General features: G+C 47.1%; 1 protein-coding gene across 5 annotated transcripts in view; it reads right to left on the bottom strand.

Annotated features, from left to right (window-relative positions):
* The window catches only part of LOC310692819 (multidrug resistance-associated protein 1-like), a 73,271-nt gene that overhangs the window by 17,311 nt on the left and 42,070 nt on the right, over positions 1-13,890 (bottom strand). For 2 of the 5 annotated variants that reach the window (XM_083474129.1, XM_083474132.1), the window contains exons 14-23: positions 13,433-13,520; positions 12,713-12,785; positions 12,231-12,357; positions 11,409-11,585; positions 10,883-11,050; positions 10,202-10,379; positions 8,363-8,380; positions 8,241-8,264; positions 4,873-4,957; positions 2,629-2,767 (exon numbers count right to left, since the gene is read on the bottom strand). In XM_083474129.1, coding sequence (XP_083330255.1) covers positions 2,629-2,767; positions 4,873-4,957; positions 8,241-8,264; positions 8,363-8,380; positions 10,202-10,379; positions 10,883-11,050; positions 11,409-11,585; positions 12,231-12,357; positions 12,713-12,785; positions 13,433-13,520 — 1,077 coding nt within the window. The remainder of the gene's footprint in view (positions 1-2,628; positions 2,768-4,872; positions 4,958-8,240; positions 8,265-8,362; positions 8,381-10,201; positions 10,380-10,882; positions 11,051-11,408; positions 11,586-12,230; positions 12,358-12,712; positions 12,786-13,432; positions 13,521-13,890) is intronic. The other 3 variants (XM_083474131.1, XM_083474133.1, XM_083474130.1) reach the window with 2 other exon arrangements.

Below are 13,890 nucleotides of genomic sequence, written 5' to 3'. Positions count from 1 at the left end.
CACATGTCTCTGCCTTGAAAGTGCCACACTGGGGGTGGTTCAGTCATAAAGCTGTGAGAGGTGTTGTTAAATGTGATAAGACTCGCCTAACAAATGGGATACGGTTGGGGGAAGAGTATTGTGAACTGCCCTGAGATCTAAGGATGAAGGGCAGTATACAAACTAATAATAAAAATAAATATTCCAGCACTATCCCAGTTTAAGTAAACAGAAGCTGTGCAAGCAGATAGCTCCTGTTTATTCCAACGGGGCTTGAACTGGAAAACTTTCCCTCCAGCACCAGATTATATCCCACATTACCATGCGGCATTTTCCTGCCTCCAGGACCCAAACGCACAAGGAGAGCAAGGGTGGGCAACCTCCAGATGTTGCTGGACTACAACTCCCATCAGCCCCGGCTAGCATGGCCAAAGGACCAGGGATGGTGGGATACGTGGTCCAGCAACATCTGTGGACCCACGATGGAAGAAGGCTACTCTGGAGGGCAACAGGTTGCCTGCCCCTGTTCTATAACAGACTCTGAAGGCAGCCCTGTTTAGGGAAGCTTTTAATGTTTGACAGACTATTGTATTTTAATATTTTGTTGGAAGCCGCCCAGAGTGGCTGGGGAAACCCAGCCAGATGGGCAGGGTATATATAAATTATTATTACTATTACTATTACTATTATTATTATTTTTTTCTGCAGTTTATCCAACAAGGTGAGACTGCACAGTGTTTCAGAACTGGGCTGCAGCTCCAGAGCTGAGGTGCAATTAAATGTACAGTTGTACCTTGGAAGCCGAACGCCTTGGGCTCCCAAACAAATTGGCCCCCAAACAATGGAAACACGGAAGTGAGCATTCCAGTTTTCAAACGATTTTCAGAAGCCGAACATCAAGCGTGTCTTCCGATTGGCTGCAGGACTCTCCTGGCACCAACTGGAAGCCGCACTTTGGTTTTTGAATGGTTCTGGGAGTCAAACGGACTCCTGGAACGCATTCTGTTTGAAAACCAAGGTACCACTGTAAAAATTTAGGCTGCTGAAGAAAAAGTGTTTCTTTAGAAGCAGCAGCAGCAGCTGCAGCCTGGTTCGCAGGCCTCCCATCAGGGAAAGACAAACATACACATGCCCTTGGCCCGCAGGAATTAAGGACCTGCGCTTGACAGTGGAAACTTGGAGTGGGGCCAGATGTCTGGACTCCAGGTCTTCCAGGCTCCAGGAGCCAAGCTAGAAGCTCGTGGCATCTTTTAAAGAAACGAAACAAAACACAAAAACAATCCAGAGAGTTAAAACATTTCTGGGGTCGGACGACTCTCGAAACGGCTTCAAAGTAGTTGCGCTCATATAATGAAGGCTGTGCTGTTCGACTGATTAATTGGTTGGCTGAACAGTCTCTCTAATTAAAAGGGTGCCACAGATGAGCTGGGCAGCAGTTCTTTCTCTCCCACCCACCCCTTCCAGCAGTGTCCAGTGCTAGCCCTACTCAGAGTAGACCCACATAAATCATTGGGCATGACTAATTTAGGTTCATTAATATCAGTGGGTCTACTCCCCATATAACTTAGCTAGGCCCAACTCAAAGGCTTGAAAACGGGGCGAGCAGATGCTAGGAGCTTTAAAAACAGTCCCTCAAACAGAGACTCCAAACTCCAACGCTTGTCTTCAGAACCGGGTGTCTCCTACAGCAAAACAATGGAGGAGGGCTTTAATTTACAGAGGTACCTCTGGATACGAATGGGATCCGTTCTGGAGCCCTGTTCACATCCTGAAGTAAACGCAACCCACGTCTGCGCATGTGTGGGTCGTGATTCGCCGCTTCCATGCATAATGTCATTTTGAGCGTCTGTGCATGCGCGAGAGGCGAAACCCGGAAGTAACGCATTCCATTACTTCCAGGTCACCGCGGAGCGCAACCCGAAAGCGCTCAACCTAAAGCAACTTCAACCCAAGGTATGACTGTATTTGTTTTTTGAATTGAAGCTACACTCATCATCAGTTTGTTTGTGTGTGTGAACCAATTTGCTTGACTGAAAGGTTGCTGTTCCCTTTGGGGGAAGAGCTGGACACGCAATGGCAGAAAACATGCTCTGCATTCTGAGTGTCCCAGGCTCAATCCCTGGCTGAAACCCTCAAGAGCAGGGGTTGGCAACCTGTGGACCTTCTGCCAAAAGCGGCCCACGGGGGTCGTTTAAATAGCCCATGAACCACCCCCGAACCAAGCTGCCTGCTCGGTGAATCCCCACATGCTGTGCTAAACCGGTGCAGCGTGGAGCAGGGACTCGCTTCCATAGCACTGGAAATCGCGTCTGCGCATGTGCAGAAGCTGGAAATCATGTCTGTGCACATGCCGGAAATCCATCCAGCCCACGGAGCAATCTCTGCAGGAGTGAACCGGCCCAGGAAAGGTAAACCTTGCTGACCCCTGCAGAGCAGTGTAGGCCAAGGGCAGCCAGTTTGGTGTCATCCAATGCACATTATGGCTTGGGCTGAAGGGAACTGGGTGGCTGGAGGGAGCAGCACCATGCTAGCTACTCTTGGTGTAGACAATACGCAGCCAAGGTGTGGCGCGGCGACAAGCCGGCATCGTAAGTTGCTGGAAACCAAGAGATTTTCACAAATGAAGGAAATAATCAGTTCACCTCTCACCTTCCCAGTCTTGGCAGTGTCCGCTTCTGTTAATTTCCAGGCACCTTTTTCTTCCGGCGTCTTCTGCAGCTCAGCTGTGCTGTTCTGTTTCAAGGACTTCCCAGTTTCCCCGCTGTGCATGGAAGAGTTACTGAGCTGCCTGTTAGAAAATGCGTGATGGCTTAGAAATCAAGGCACGCCAGTTACTTTTATGCACAAGCTTAAGATGCTGCCCGTGAGCATGAGACCCTTAATCTCAGGGTTGCAGGTTTGAGCTCCACATTGGGCAAAATATTCCGGCATTGCAGGGGGTTGGACTAGATGACTCTCACAGTCCCTTCCAACTCTACAATGCTATGACTTTTTAAAACAACTACAACCACACCAGTGTTTAAGATTTGGGTGTACTGTGCTGATATACCATATTTTTATTTTTTGCTCTTTAAGATGCACCCGACCATAAGACGCACCTAGTTTTAGAGGAGAACAAGAAAAAAAAATTCTCTCCCTCTCTGCACAGCGCCTCTCCAGCAAAGTAAAGTCAGAACAGCAAGAGGGATCAGTGCGCAGCAAAAGCAGCGATCCCTCTCGTTCTCCCGGCTTCAGGGATAGCTGTGCAGCCTACATTCACTCCCTAAGACTCACACACATTTCCCCTTACTTTTAAGGAGGGGAAAAGTGCGTCTTATAGAGCGAAAAATACGGTATTTCTGGACAATTAACCGTAGTAAACTGATGGTGGTTTCATTCGTTTCATTGTATTAAGATGCCTGTTTATGGTCTCGGGGTCCCCTTTGAGGGCTGAAACGAATTATATAAATATTTTTAATAAAATCAACGTCAAGGCTGGGAAAATCCACAGCACTCCCTGCAAAATCTGGGAGTCAAGAATTTGAACTTTTAGAAACAGCCACTTTCACCTCTCCAGTGTCCTGCAAGGAACAAAAGCCTGCTGTGGGTCTGAGCATATTTGAAGCCTTTCACAAAGTTTCTCCAGAGCTTAACCGAGGTCTTGAAGACCCCGTGTTTCTTCTTAGGCCTAAACCATGAGTGCGGTTCTAACACACATCACACATGTCATTTGGAGGCGTGTGAACATCTGGCAATCAGTTTCCCTAATTTAGACCACAAAGTGAAAACTTACACCGGGAAGACAACTCTACTTTCTCAAGTGTACTCCTCTGTTCAGGCTATGCAAAATGCATGCCATATCACTACTTAAGCCGGTAAAGAAATAATTCTCCCAGGGGTAGGGAGGAGAAATGGCAGACTTTGCAACAGAAAGTAAGAACAGAGCACTATTCTTCCCCACCTGCCATGCAGAGAAACCTTAGTAGCGTTGCTCAGAGTGGAGGATTACAGAGGGATTAAGGAGAGGGAGAACCTTGACTTGCTAGTTTAGTGTTTTCAGTTTTAGACTGGGGTGTTCAACTGGCCACCCTGGCAATTTCACCTGGCCTTCTGATAACCATAGCCCCACTGATTTTAAAACAGTTTGCCCACCATTCCACTAGTAAGGAATAAAACCTCCAAGTTGTTTTCAAGTTATAAGGAATTGCAGTGCCACATGTGAGCCTGAGAGCAAATGCTCCATTGACACAAAGCTTCTTTCTGCCAGGCAATGACAACTTTACCAAGGAGACTTAAGGGCTCATGAGGTGTCAGTCTGCAGATGCCACACACTTCTGGTCCTCCGGTCACTGTCAGAGCAGCTCCCAAGAAGACAGATGTTGGGCCATTCCTGTTTCAGATCAGAAACATTATCAGGGCATATTATTCATTTAAAACAGTGTTCCCCAGACTTGGGTCTCCAGCTGTTTTTGGACTACAGCTCCCATCACCCCCAGTTAGCAGGACCAGTGGTCAAGGATGCTGGGATTTGTAGTCCAAAAAACAGCTGGAGACCCGTGTCTGAGGAACACTGAGCTACGACTTTAACCTCTTTGTGCCGTTCTGGAACCCTGAGTGTATGGATGTGTTTTTACCAGCTGACAAAACATCAGTACTGTTGGCGCCTGCTAAATATTCGGGTGAGGTGGGTGAGAGAGGCCATTCCACAAAGTGGGTGCAATCACAGAGAAAGCTTATCTTCAAGGTGGTCATGAGATGGATACTTGTAGGTCACATCACAGCCAAGAGGGCTTCTTTTGATGACAGTAGTGTCCTGGGAAGGGTGCTTTTTTCAGCAGAGGTTTCTTTCCCCACAAAGCCACCAGGAAGACCATGTCAAATCAACTTCAATGCAGATCCAAGAAGCTTCCATACCTCATGACTTCTTTTCCCGAAGCTTCATTCACAAGAACCCCATTTTCCATGTGCTTCCCTTCCTTTGTGGTTGGGCTGTTTGCATCTGTAGAAGCGAGATGAATAACAGCACGAAAAGGGTGAGAGCAAATTCCGAGTTCCCAGTGCCAGAAGGCTACCCCCAAATGAAACCTGCTGCCCCCGACCAGGATTAGCATCTAAACTAAACACATGCGTTTGGTTTAAGCGTCACACGTAGGTCCATCAACTACCTGCCCCTGATACGAGATGCATGGAACAGAGAACTTTTGCTCCATAGCCAACTGAAGCCCAGGTTAGATCTCACGGCTAGCATTTTTATTCATCAAGAAAATGTCTGTTTTCATTAGAAGTGAGCGAGGAAATCCACGAGACCACCCAGTCTACAAAGTGTTTTAATTCAAGTACAGAAAGCTGACAGAGAGGAATGCCAAATGCACTGTTTTCTCCTTAAAAGCATGCTGGGCACAGCAGACACTTTTCAAACATTATTAAAGCCAATTGGGGGGAGACTTATCCCTTCCTTGAGTGAGCAGAAGTGCTTATTTCTGATCTTAGGCAGTTCGAGAAACAGCCAGCAGCCCACCCCCTCCATCTCTGACACCTTTAACAACCTCATTTTAAAAACTTGAGGTGGGGGCCGGGAGATGGGGACAGAAGTCCAAGATCTCAGCCCCAAGGAAGAGGATTATTCCAGTGCTTCTTCAGGCCCTATTGCTTTCAGGAGAGGAACGAAAGTATGGGAAAGGGATGTGGAGCAGTTGGGGCTGCATTCTGCAGCGTTCCTGCACAGCTCCCATGCATTTCAACGCACAGCGCCTTCTCCTCTCCTAAGCTCTCCCCAGATTCTTCGCATAGCCTTGTCAGGCATGGTGTGTCTCTCTGTGCGTAAATTCTTCTGACGCCAAGTTTGGGATTCGAAGGAATGTTCACGCAGATGAAAGAAAACCTTTGCATGGGAAAGCAGGACCCTCAGAACCACCGCCTGAGTGGTTCATGGCAAATGTGCATTTTGGTGGCATGACTCCAGCTTACAACTCACATCTTGGTGTTCTTGCTGAAAAATACTGTTTACGGAGGTGTTTCATGCAACTCATGGAAGTTGGAAGGCACCCCACTGCTTTAACCCGCTGCAATACAGGAATCTCAGCTAAAGTAACACAGATGACCATCAAACCTCTGCTTAAAAACCTCCAAAGAAGGAGAGTCCACAGCCTCCCGAGGGAGTCCATTCCACTGTCAAACAGCTCTTACTGTCAGAAAGCGTTTAGTTGGAATCTCCTTTCTTGTAACTTGAATCCACTGTATCAAGTCCTACTCCCCAGAGCAGCAGAAAACAAGCTTGCTCCATCTTCCATGCAACAACCCTTTAGATATCTGAAGATGGCGCTCATATCTCCTTCCAGTCTCTTCTCCTCCAGGCTAAACATACCCAATGCCCTCAACTGTTTCTCACAAGGCTTGGTTTCTAAACCCTTGATCATCTTGTTTACCCTCCTCTGCATACGTTCCAGCATGTCAACATCCTTCATAAAACTGTGGCGCCCAGACTGGAGACAGTGCTCCAGGTGGGGTCTGATCAACGCAGAATAGAACAGTACTATGACTTTCCTTGATCTGGACGCTGGACTTCTGTTGATGCAGCCCAGAATCGAACCACTATTTTTTGCTGCTGCATCACACAGGTGATTTGTGTTAACCTTGTGGTCCTTTAAGACCCCTAGAACCTTTACATACGTACAAATAACTGTGCTGTAGAGTCCATGAGGGTATAAATGGTGGTATCATGCCCCAACCCAGCAGACACTTGCACAACAACCTCTACACATATAAATGCCTGTTATTTAAGACTGCACCTGCAGAAGATAATGGCTGTCCTCCAGGCACTCCCATCTTACCTGGCCATTATTCGCCACACTGTATGGGGCTGATGGGAGTTTGAGCCCAAACACCATTTGAAGGGCCACGGGTTACCCAAAATAGATGCCAATCTCAGCCTAATCAATGAACACCCATTTAGACTTCTGTACAGCTGAGTACCATCCCTGCGAAGGAATGCAAGTGACAGAATCTGGGGTAGTTTTCTCAACAAGCAAACAAACACAAAAAGTAGGGGATCTGCTTAGGAATTCCTAACGACCATTTCCCCCACCTCTATAAAAACTCGGATCCTACAAAACAGACACTGGTTTCATCTCAAACTCCAGGTCTCTCTAACGCCTCAAGAATCAAGATGGCAATGGAGGTAGTGGAAAAATTAAACAGAATTTCAGGAAAGGAGGATGAACGTTGCCTAAGTCAGATCCAGTCGCACTGCAAACAAGAGCCTTCCAGAGTTGAACGTGAAGGAAGGAAGTCTTAAAAAGCAAGCCTCTATAAATATTCTATAAAACTTAAACTTGTCAACTGACTACATTTCATCTGAGTGGTTAGACACTGACTCACAAGACGAAGCCTCTAACTGTTCCATGAATGTGAGATCTAAAACTGAACCTTTCGTGATTAAGACAAGAGTCCGAGGTCTAATTACAGAGCCCACTTAAGTCAGATTTGAACTATTCACACTGCCAGGAATCTCCCATGTGGGATTTTTTTTTGGGGGGGGGGGGACGGAGGTTCAGAGTGCAGAAATTTCTCTCTTATAAACCTCACCAACACAGTCCCAAACCCTGTGGGGATAGGAAACAGCTTAAAACTGCTGAGGTCATCCTGTCACTTTTCATGCATCTTTTTTGCCATTTTTTTAAAAAAATAAAAAAATTAGCTTCACAAACGGCCAGTTCAGTAGATATCAGACCAGCAAGAAGCAAACTCACGGCCTACTTCTACTAAGCAAGCAAGCAGGGGAGCCATTCTTCCAAGCGTGCAAGGTTTCTGTTAATAGCATTCGAGTCCCTTGCAGAATTCACAGCTGAGAGAAAATGGCTGGGATCCAAAGGAGCACACATCGTTGCTCCATGTTCCCAAGGAGACTTGGGATTGAGTTTCTCAAACAGCAACATCCCCATGTCACGTGGCAAGCCGTGGTCGGGCTGAGAGGACTTTGCAAAAGCAAACTGTGATATGACCTGGGAGTGCCGATCTCCAAACGCAAAGAAGTCAGAAGTCTCAGAGGGCGCGCCCAAATTCTTAAGTGACCCTAAGTGGTTGAAACTTGACAACAACAACAATACAGAATTAGGTAATAGGAGTTGGCAAAGGAAGAATAGCCAGTTCCAAAAAAGAACCACTTCATCATTCATACATATTGGATTTGCCAAACCATGCTTGCTTTCATCTCAGACGAAGCGGGGTTTTTTAGAACTACAGCTTCTAACAACATGCACAGAAACCTTTCCAGTACCACAAACCTTCGTCCTCATCTGACCTGGTACCTGCAGATTCATGTCAGAAGGAGAAATTAGCAAAAAGAAAAATGAACACAAAGTGAATTCAAGAGAAAACTGTTCTGTTATGGTAAAGAGAGACAAACCTTCTCCTCTCCCTGAGGCTGTGTGGTTTTACAACAGTGAGCAGAAAGAAGAAAGAGAGAGAGAGAGAGAGAGAGAGAGAGAGAGAGAGAGAGAGAGAGAGATTGGGAAAGCAAATTATAGATTTTGGATGGCAAGTACTTCTTATGGAAGTGTACCAAGGCACCAGGTAGCTCTGCTGCACAAGCACCGCTGAAATGAACGAGGGCTAAGCTTTGCTGTTCAAAAGAATACCGCACCAAAATCACTGCAGAAACACAGCGCAGCACACTGAGCCGGGCCACTGGTCCACCCACCTAGCTCAGCGGTGGGGAACCATTTTCTGCCTGAGGGCCACATCAACCACTGGGCAATCATCCGAGGACCACATGCCAGCGGAGGGCTGGGCCAGGGGCAATAGGGGGCAGAGCAATTCATGCAGATTTTGCAGTTGTAAACTAGCTTCTTTATATATATAATTTTTATTAATTTCAACATACTAATTATTATACATTCCACAGAACTTCACATCTTATACATTCTTTTTGGACTTCCATCAGCACCTCTGATGATCCACCATTTTTATCATTTCTTCTGCATTTCTTAAATTCCTATTGTCTTTAATTATCTTAACTCACAATCCACCTCTTTAACCATTTTTGCAATAATTCAAATAATTTACCTCACAAAACTTCTTGCAAACCTACAAACGTAATCTGGTCATCAAGTTGTAAACTAGCTTCTACATATGCTCCCACACATAGACCTCTCTTCTCCATCTGGAGAAGGAAGAGGCATTGCTACAGTTCAAGGACACATTCCAGCCGGGCAAAGACATTTGGCATGGAGCGGTGCCAGGAAGAGGTGTGACCTGAGGAGAGTTTTGAGGGCCGGACAGAGAAGCCTGGAGGCTGCATTCAGTCCCCCGATTTGAGGTTCCCCACCCTTGATCTAGATTAGCATTTCCAACACTGAGCGGTAGTGGCTCTCCAGGATTTCAGATAGAGATCTCTCTCTCTCTCTCTGCCCAACCTGGGGTTGCTGGGATTGAACCTGGAACCTTCTACATCAGTGTTTCTCAACATTGGGTTGTTGGACTGCAACTCCCATCATCCCTAGCTAGCAGGGCCAGTGGTCAGGGATGATGGGAGTTGTAATCCCAATGACAGCTGGGGACCCAACGTTGAGAAAAGCTGCACATGCAAAGCAGATGCCCTACCACTGAGCTATGCCCCCCTCCCCAAATGGAAGAAAAAAGCGAATCCTGGTTGTTTTATTAAGAAACAGCTGAAGGCCTGGAGATAGCAACGGGTTCTAAACTTATCTAGAACGTTACGAGGTTTACCCTGTGACCCAAAACCATCCCACAGAGCTTAACGCTCAGAAGGACGGCCACGACAAACCCTATTTCGGGCAAAGCTGAGGCAGAAACAATGCTGCGATACACAGGAGTTGGGGGCCGATTACATGGGAGGAAGTTATGAAACTGAACAAGTCCTCTTCCCAACCAGGGCAAATTACTCCAGGCGGTCACGTCAGTCTGAAAGTTAATCTGCTCCAAGATTAACGTTTTCACCAACCTATGAGCAGATTTGCCATTGAGCCTTTAAATGTGTTTTACCTTAGGGTAGCAAGCAAGTAACATGTCAACAACAACAGCCTCCTCCTCCTCCTCTGTTGCTGTTTTTCGTATCATCATTCCCATCATGCATCGCAAGCCCCCAGGGTCACTCCCAACCCTGCAATTCTACCATTCTTTGATCAGCATCATCTAGGGAGCAAGGCATGCTGGGTAAGTTCCCACGGTCTCCCCATGCAGCCCATTTAGCTTTAAGCAGACATACGGAGAGAGAGACCCTTACCTTCCTTGTCCACATTCTGTTCCGCACTGGCGTACGTGCGCAGGAACTCTGCAAAGGCCCTGTCTTGCTTTAGCAGCTCTTGGTAGGATCCCATCTCGGAGATTTTTCCTTCCGTCATTACTACGATTGTATCCATAAAGGGCAGATAACCAACGCCATGGGTTACCAACACTCGAGTCTAGGTGCCCAAAGAAAAGAAAAAACAGTTAAGAGAGCCAGGGTGGGGACCTGGAGACTTGCACATTTGTTGAACATGCTACACTCTGGCAGTTCTTCCGTTTATGGCTTAGATTGTCTAACTCAAGGTTTCCCAAACTTGTGTCTCCAGCTCTTGTTGGACTACAACTCCCATCATCCCTAGCTAGAAGAACCAGTGGACAGGGATGGTGGGAATTGTAGTCCAAAAACAGCTTGGGAGAGCCTGGTCTAACTATATGTTCAGAGTGGCTCAGTCAGTAGAGAGCATGAGACACTTAATCTCAGGGCTGTGGGTTTGAGCCCCAAGTTGGGCAGAAGATTCCTTCATTGCAGGAGGTTGGACTAGAAGATCCTTGAGGTCCCTTCCAACTCTACAATTCTATGACTGGCATGGAAACATTTCCAAACAGCTTTCCTGAACTTTGCAAAGCATCTCCCCCCCCCCACCTGAACAGAACGAAGCTACCTGCATTCTAAGCATACTTTGTTTTTGAGGATTCCCTTTGGTCCAATGACTTTCTCAAAGATGTGCTTCCCAACATGAGCATCGACAGCTGACAAGGGGTCGTCCAGCAAGTAGACATCAGCGTTACAGTAGACGGCTCGGGCCAGGCTGACCCTTTGCTTCTGGCCACCAGACAGGTTTACACCCTGGGGAAGAGAAGGGGGGTGGAAATTAGACCCTGCAACTGTCCACCGGAAAGGGCTTCTGCTTTGTGAAAGGCCTGGTTTCCATTTCCACAAGGGCTCTTTTAAAAAGCAGCAGTTTCACGGGGGAAGGGAAGAAATGGAATAAAGATGCACGTGCACAGACGAGTCTCAGTCCATGCAGCACTCACCTAAGAGGCAGGCACAAAGATCCATCTTTGCTTGAGCAGAAAACGGGACAGGTGAGCTCTGGGAGTTATACTTGAGGTGCTACACATATTCAGGATCTGTTCTCACACCCCAGGAGCAAATGTGAGAAAACAAATTTTGGAGCCAGTGACCACTATAACACGTTAAATACCTTTTCTCCAATTTCGGTCTGGTCTCCTGATGGGAAAATCTCCAGATCCGGCAAAAGGGCACACGCCTCAATCACACGCTTGTAATAGTTCTCCTTCACTTCTCTTCCAAATATAATGTTTTCCTTCAGAGTTGCGTTTTGGATCCAAGCTTGCTGAGGGACGTAGGCGATGGAGCCCTGCAGAGAAGAGAGGTTGAGTGGTGCAAGATTCTGGTCCATGTTGAGAGGTGTTAAAAAACAACAACCCTGTAGGATGCATCAATCCCTAGAACTGTCTTTCCATGATGTTCTCTGTTCCCCATCACTCTCCCAAGTCAATTCTGACATCTCACAATGCTAGCTCATTCAGTTAGATGGCCGGCTCATCCCAAACTACCCTAATCTTCTTTGGGACAACACAACATTCACCTGACACATCAAGCCCCTAACAGACAACCCCACGCAGAAAGGAGCGGACAGGAGCCAGTAAGGTGCCCCACCCTGGATGCAGTGATATTGTGTACAGAACAGATTAGTATGACCATCCAGAGAGCTCAGGCAGTATCACATGCTCACAGGGGAAGCAGGAAACCTGTGGGGTCACTAGTCAACCAAGAGAAAATTCCTTCCTAATTCCAGCCAGGGTGACCCCTGAGCAAGCAGCAGTACTCAGCCGCCAGCTGTCTCAAAGATATGTGCTGCTGAACTTTAAAAAAAGAGAGTCTATTTCTTGGCCGTACCACCAAACAGCCTGCACATGTCCTTTACGCATTTCATTGAGGGCCGGCATATTCTCTTCTTATAATTTTACATCTAGTATGTTTTGCAGGGGAGCTGTCGTACCTTGAGAGAGATGAGCCCTTCTCTCTTTTCCATTTCCCCCAGCAGAGCAGACAACAGCGAGGATTTGCCGCAACCGACCTGACCGACGACGGCGACCAAGCGGTGTTCTGGGATCGCAAGACTGATGCTGGAACGAGGGGCAGGGGAGGGTGGGAAGAGAACACAACTTCAGCTTTGCTGGACTGAGATGCAACACGGAGAGGCAGTGATAGAGAATAAATCTGGATAGAGCAAAGGGCATTGGAAATGCAATTGAAAGGGAAGACACTCCCTGAAAAAAGTCTGTATCTGGGAGTGGCCAATGGGAGGGTGCCACTGCAGACCTGTCATCCCATCAGCCCTAGTCAGCACGCACAGTGGCCAGGAAATGATGGGAGTTGTAGTCCAATGGAAGCTGGAGAGTCACAGGCTCCCTGTCCTGGCATTAGTGCGATTAAAACTATTTCATGGGAGAGGAGAAGGAAGAAAGCCGCAACTCTTACTTGTTCAAAGATGGAGGATCACTTCTTGACCAGCTGAAGGTGGCACTCTTCACAATAATGCTGTTTCCATCAGCTAGCAAATAATGAAAGAGGTTGTTTTCATGCAGGTCAAAACACGAACACAACCGAAAATAGGTTACATGCATACAAAAACAACTAAGGGAGATTTAATCCCTGGAATCTCCATGGAGGGCTTGGAGAGACTCCTGCCTGAAGCTCCAGAGAGCTCCAACCTGTCAGGTGGACAATACTGAGTCTGACTCCATGTAAGGCAGGTTCCTGTGTTCCTAGGAGTCTTCCAGTGAGCTTCTTGGCTGTGTTGGGGAATATGCACCTTCACCTCCCAGGTCCAAGGCTTATAAGTACTACTCTGAATAGGGCAGGGAAAGGAAGACTTGGAGAACTTTGTGGTCCATCTGTACCTGGATGCAAACTAGACATTGCCACAAGCTCCATTCAGCATCAGAGAGCTGAGCCGGGCAAGAGAGGCTAAACACTATTCTTCTTAAATGGGGCTCAACAACTTTGACCTGAAAAACGGGGGTAGATCACTACTGGTTTTTTATTCTGTGAGTAGACCGCTGTCTCTTGGGAGTTAGAAGAAGCCACCTTGACCTTGAAGCCTGAGCAATGCTGACTGGATAATCTGGTGGTGGGAAGTGGCAGAGGCAAATGAACTGGGAAACTCCACCCCATCCACCTAATAAACCTTGAACTTACAGTCTTTGATGGAACCTCTGACGATGCTGTCTGGATCCAACTCCTCATGAGACAGGAAGACTCGGAGACGCTTCAGAGACACACTGGCCTAGGCAACAAAGCCGAGAGGTTGTGTTTTCGGGCGTCCGCCAATTTTGCTCTCACAAAATTTTGGCCAGACGATGCAAAACAAACACATGGAATCTCATGGCACAGGATGTGCTTGCTGCCACTAGTTTAGGTGGCTTTAAGAAGCGGATTAGGTGTATTCCGTAGGAATTTCCCCCCTCCTTTTGTGGAACTGCTCTTCCCACAAGGACCCACCTGGCCACAATCTCATTCGTCATTTCGGCACGAGGCAATGAGATTATTAAGTTTCTCATTGGCACTTACGTGATGCCTTATAAAATAAATTCTCCAGGCATTGTACAACCCCCGCCTCTCAATACATTAATGCTAAAGCAATAGTACAATACACT

The sequence above is a fragment of the Podarcis liolepis genome (genome assembly GCF_965112155.1).
Source record: "Podarcis liolepis genome assembly, chromosome: 14".
NCBI classification, from domain to species: domain Eukaryota; kingdom Metazoa; phylum Chordata; class Lepidosauria; order Squamata; family Lacertidae; genus Podarcis; species Podarcis liolepis.
This window is presented reverse-complemented; position numbering and strand designations above follow the sequence as displayed.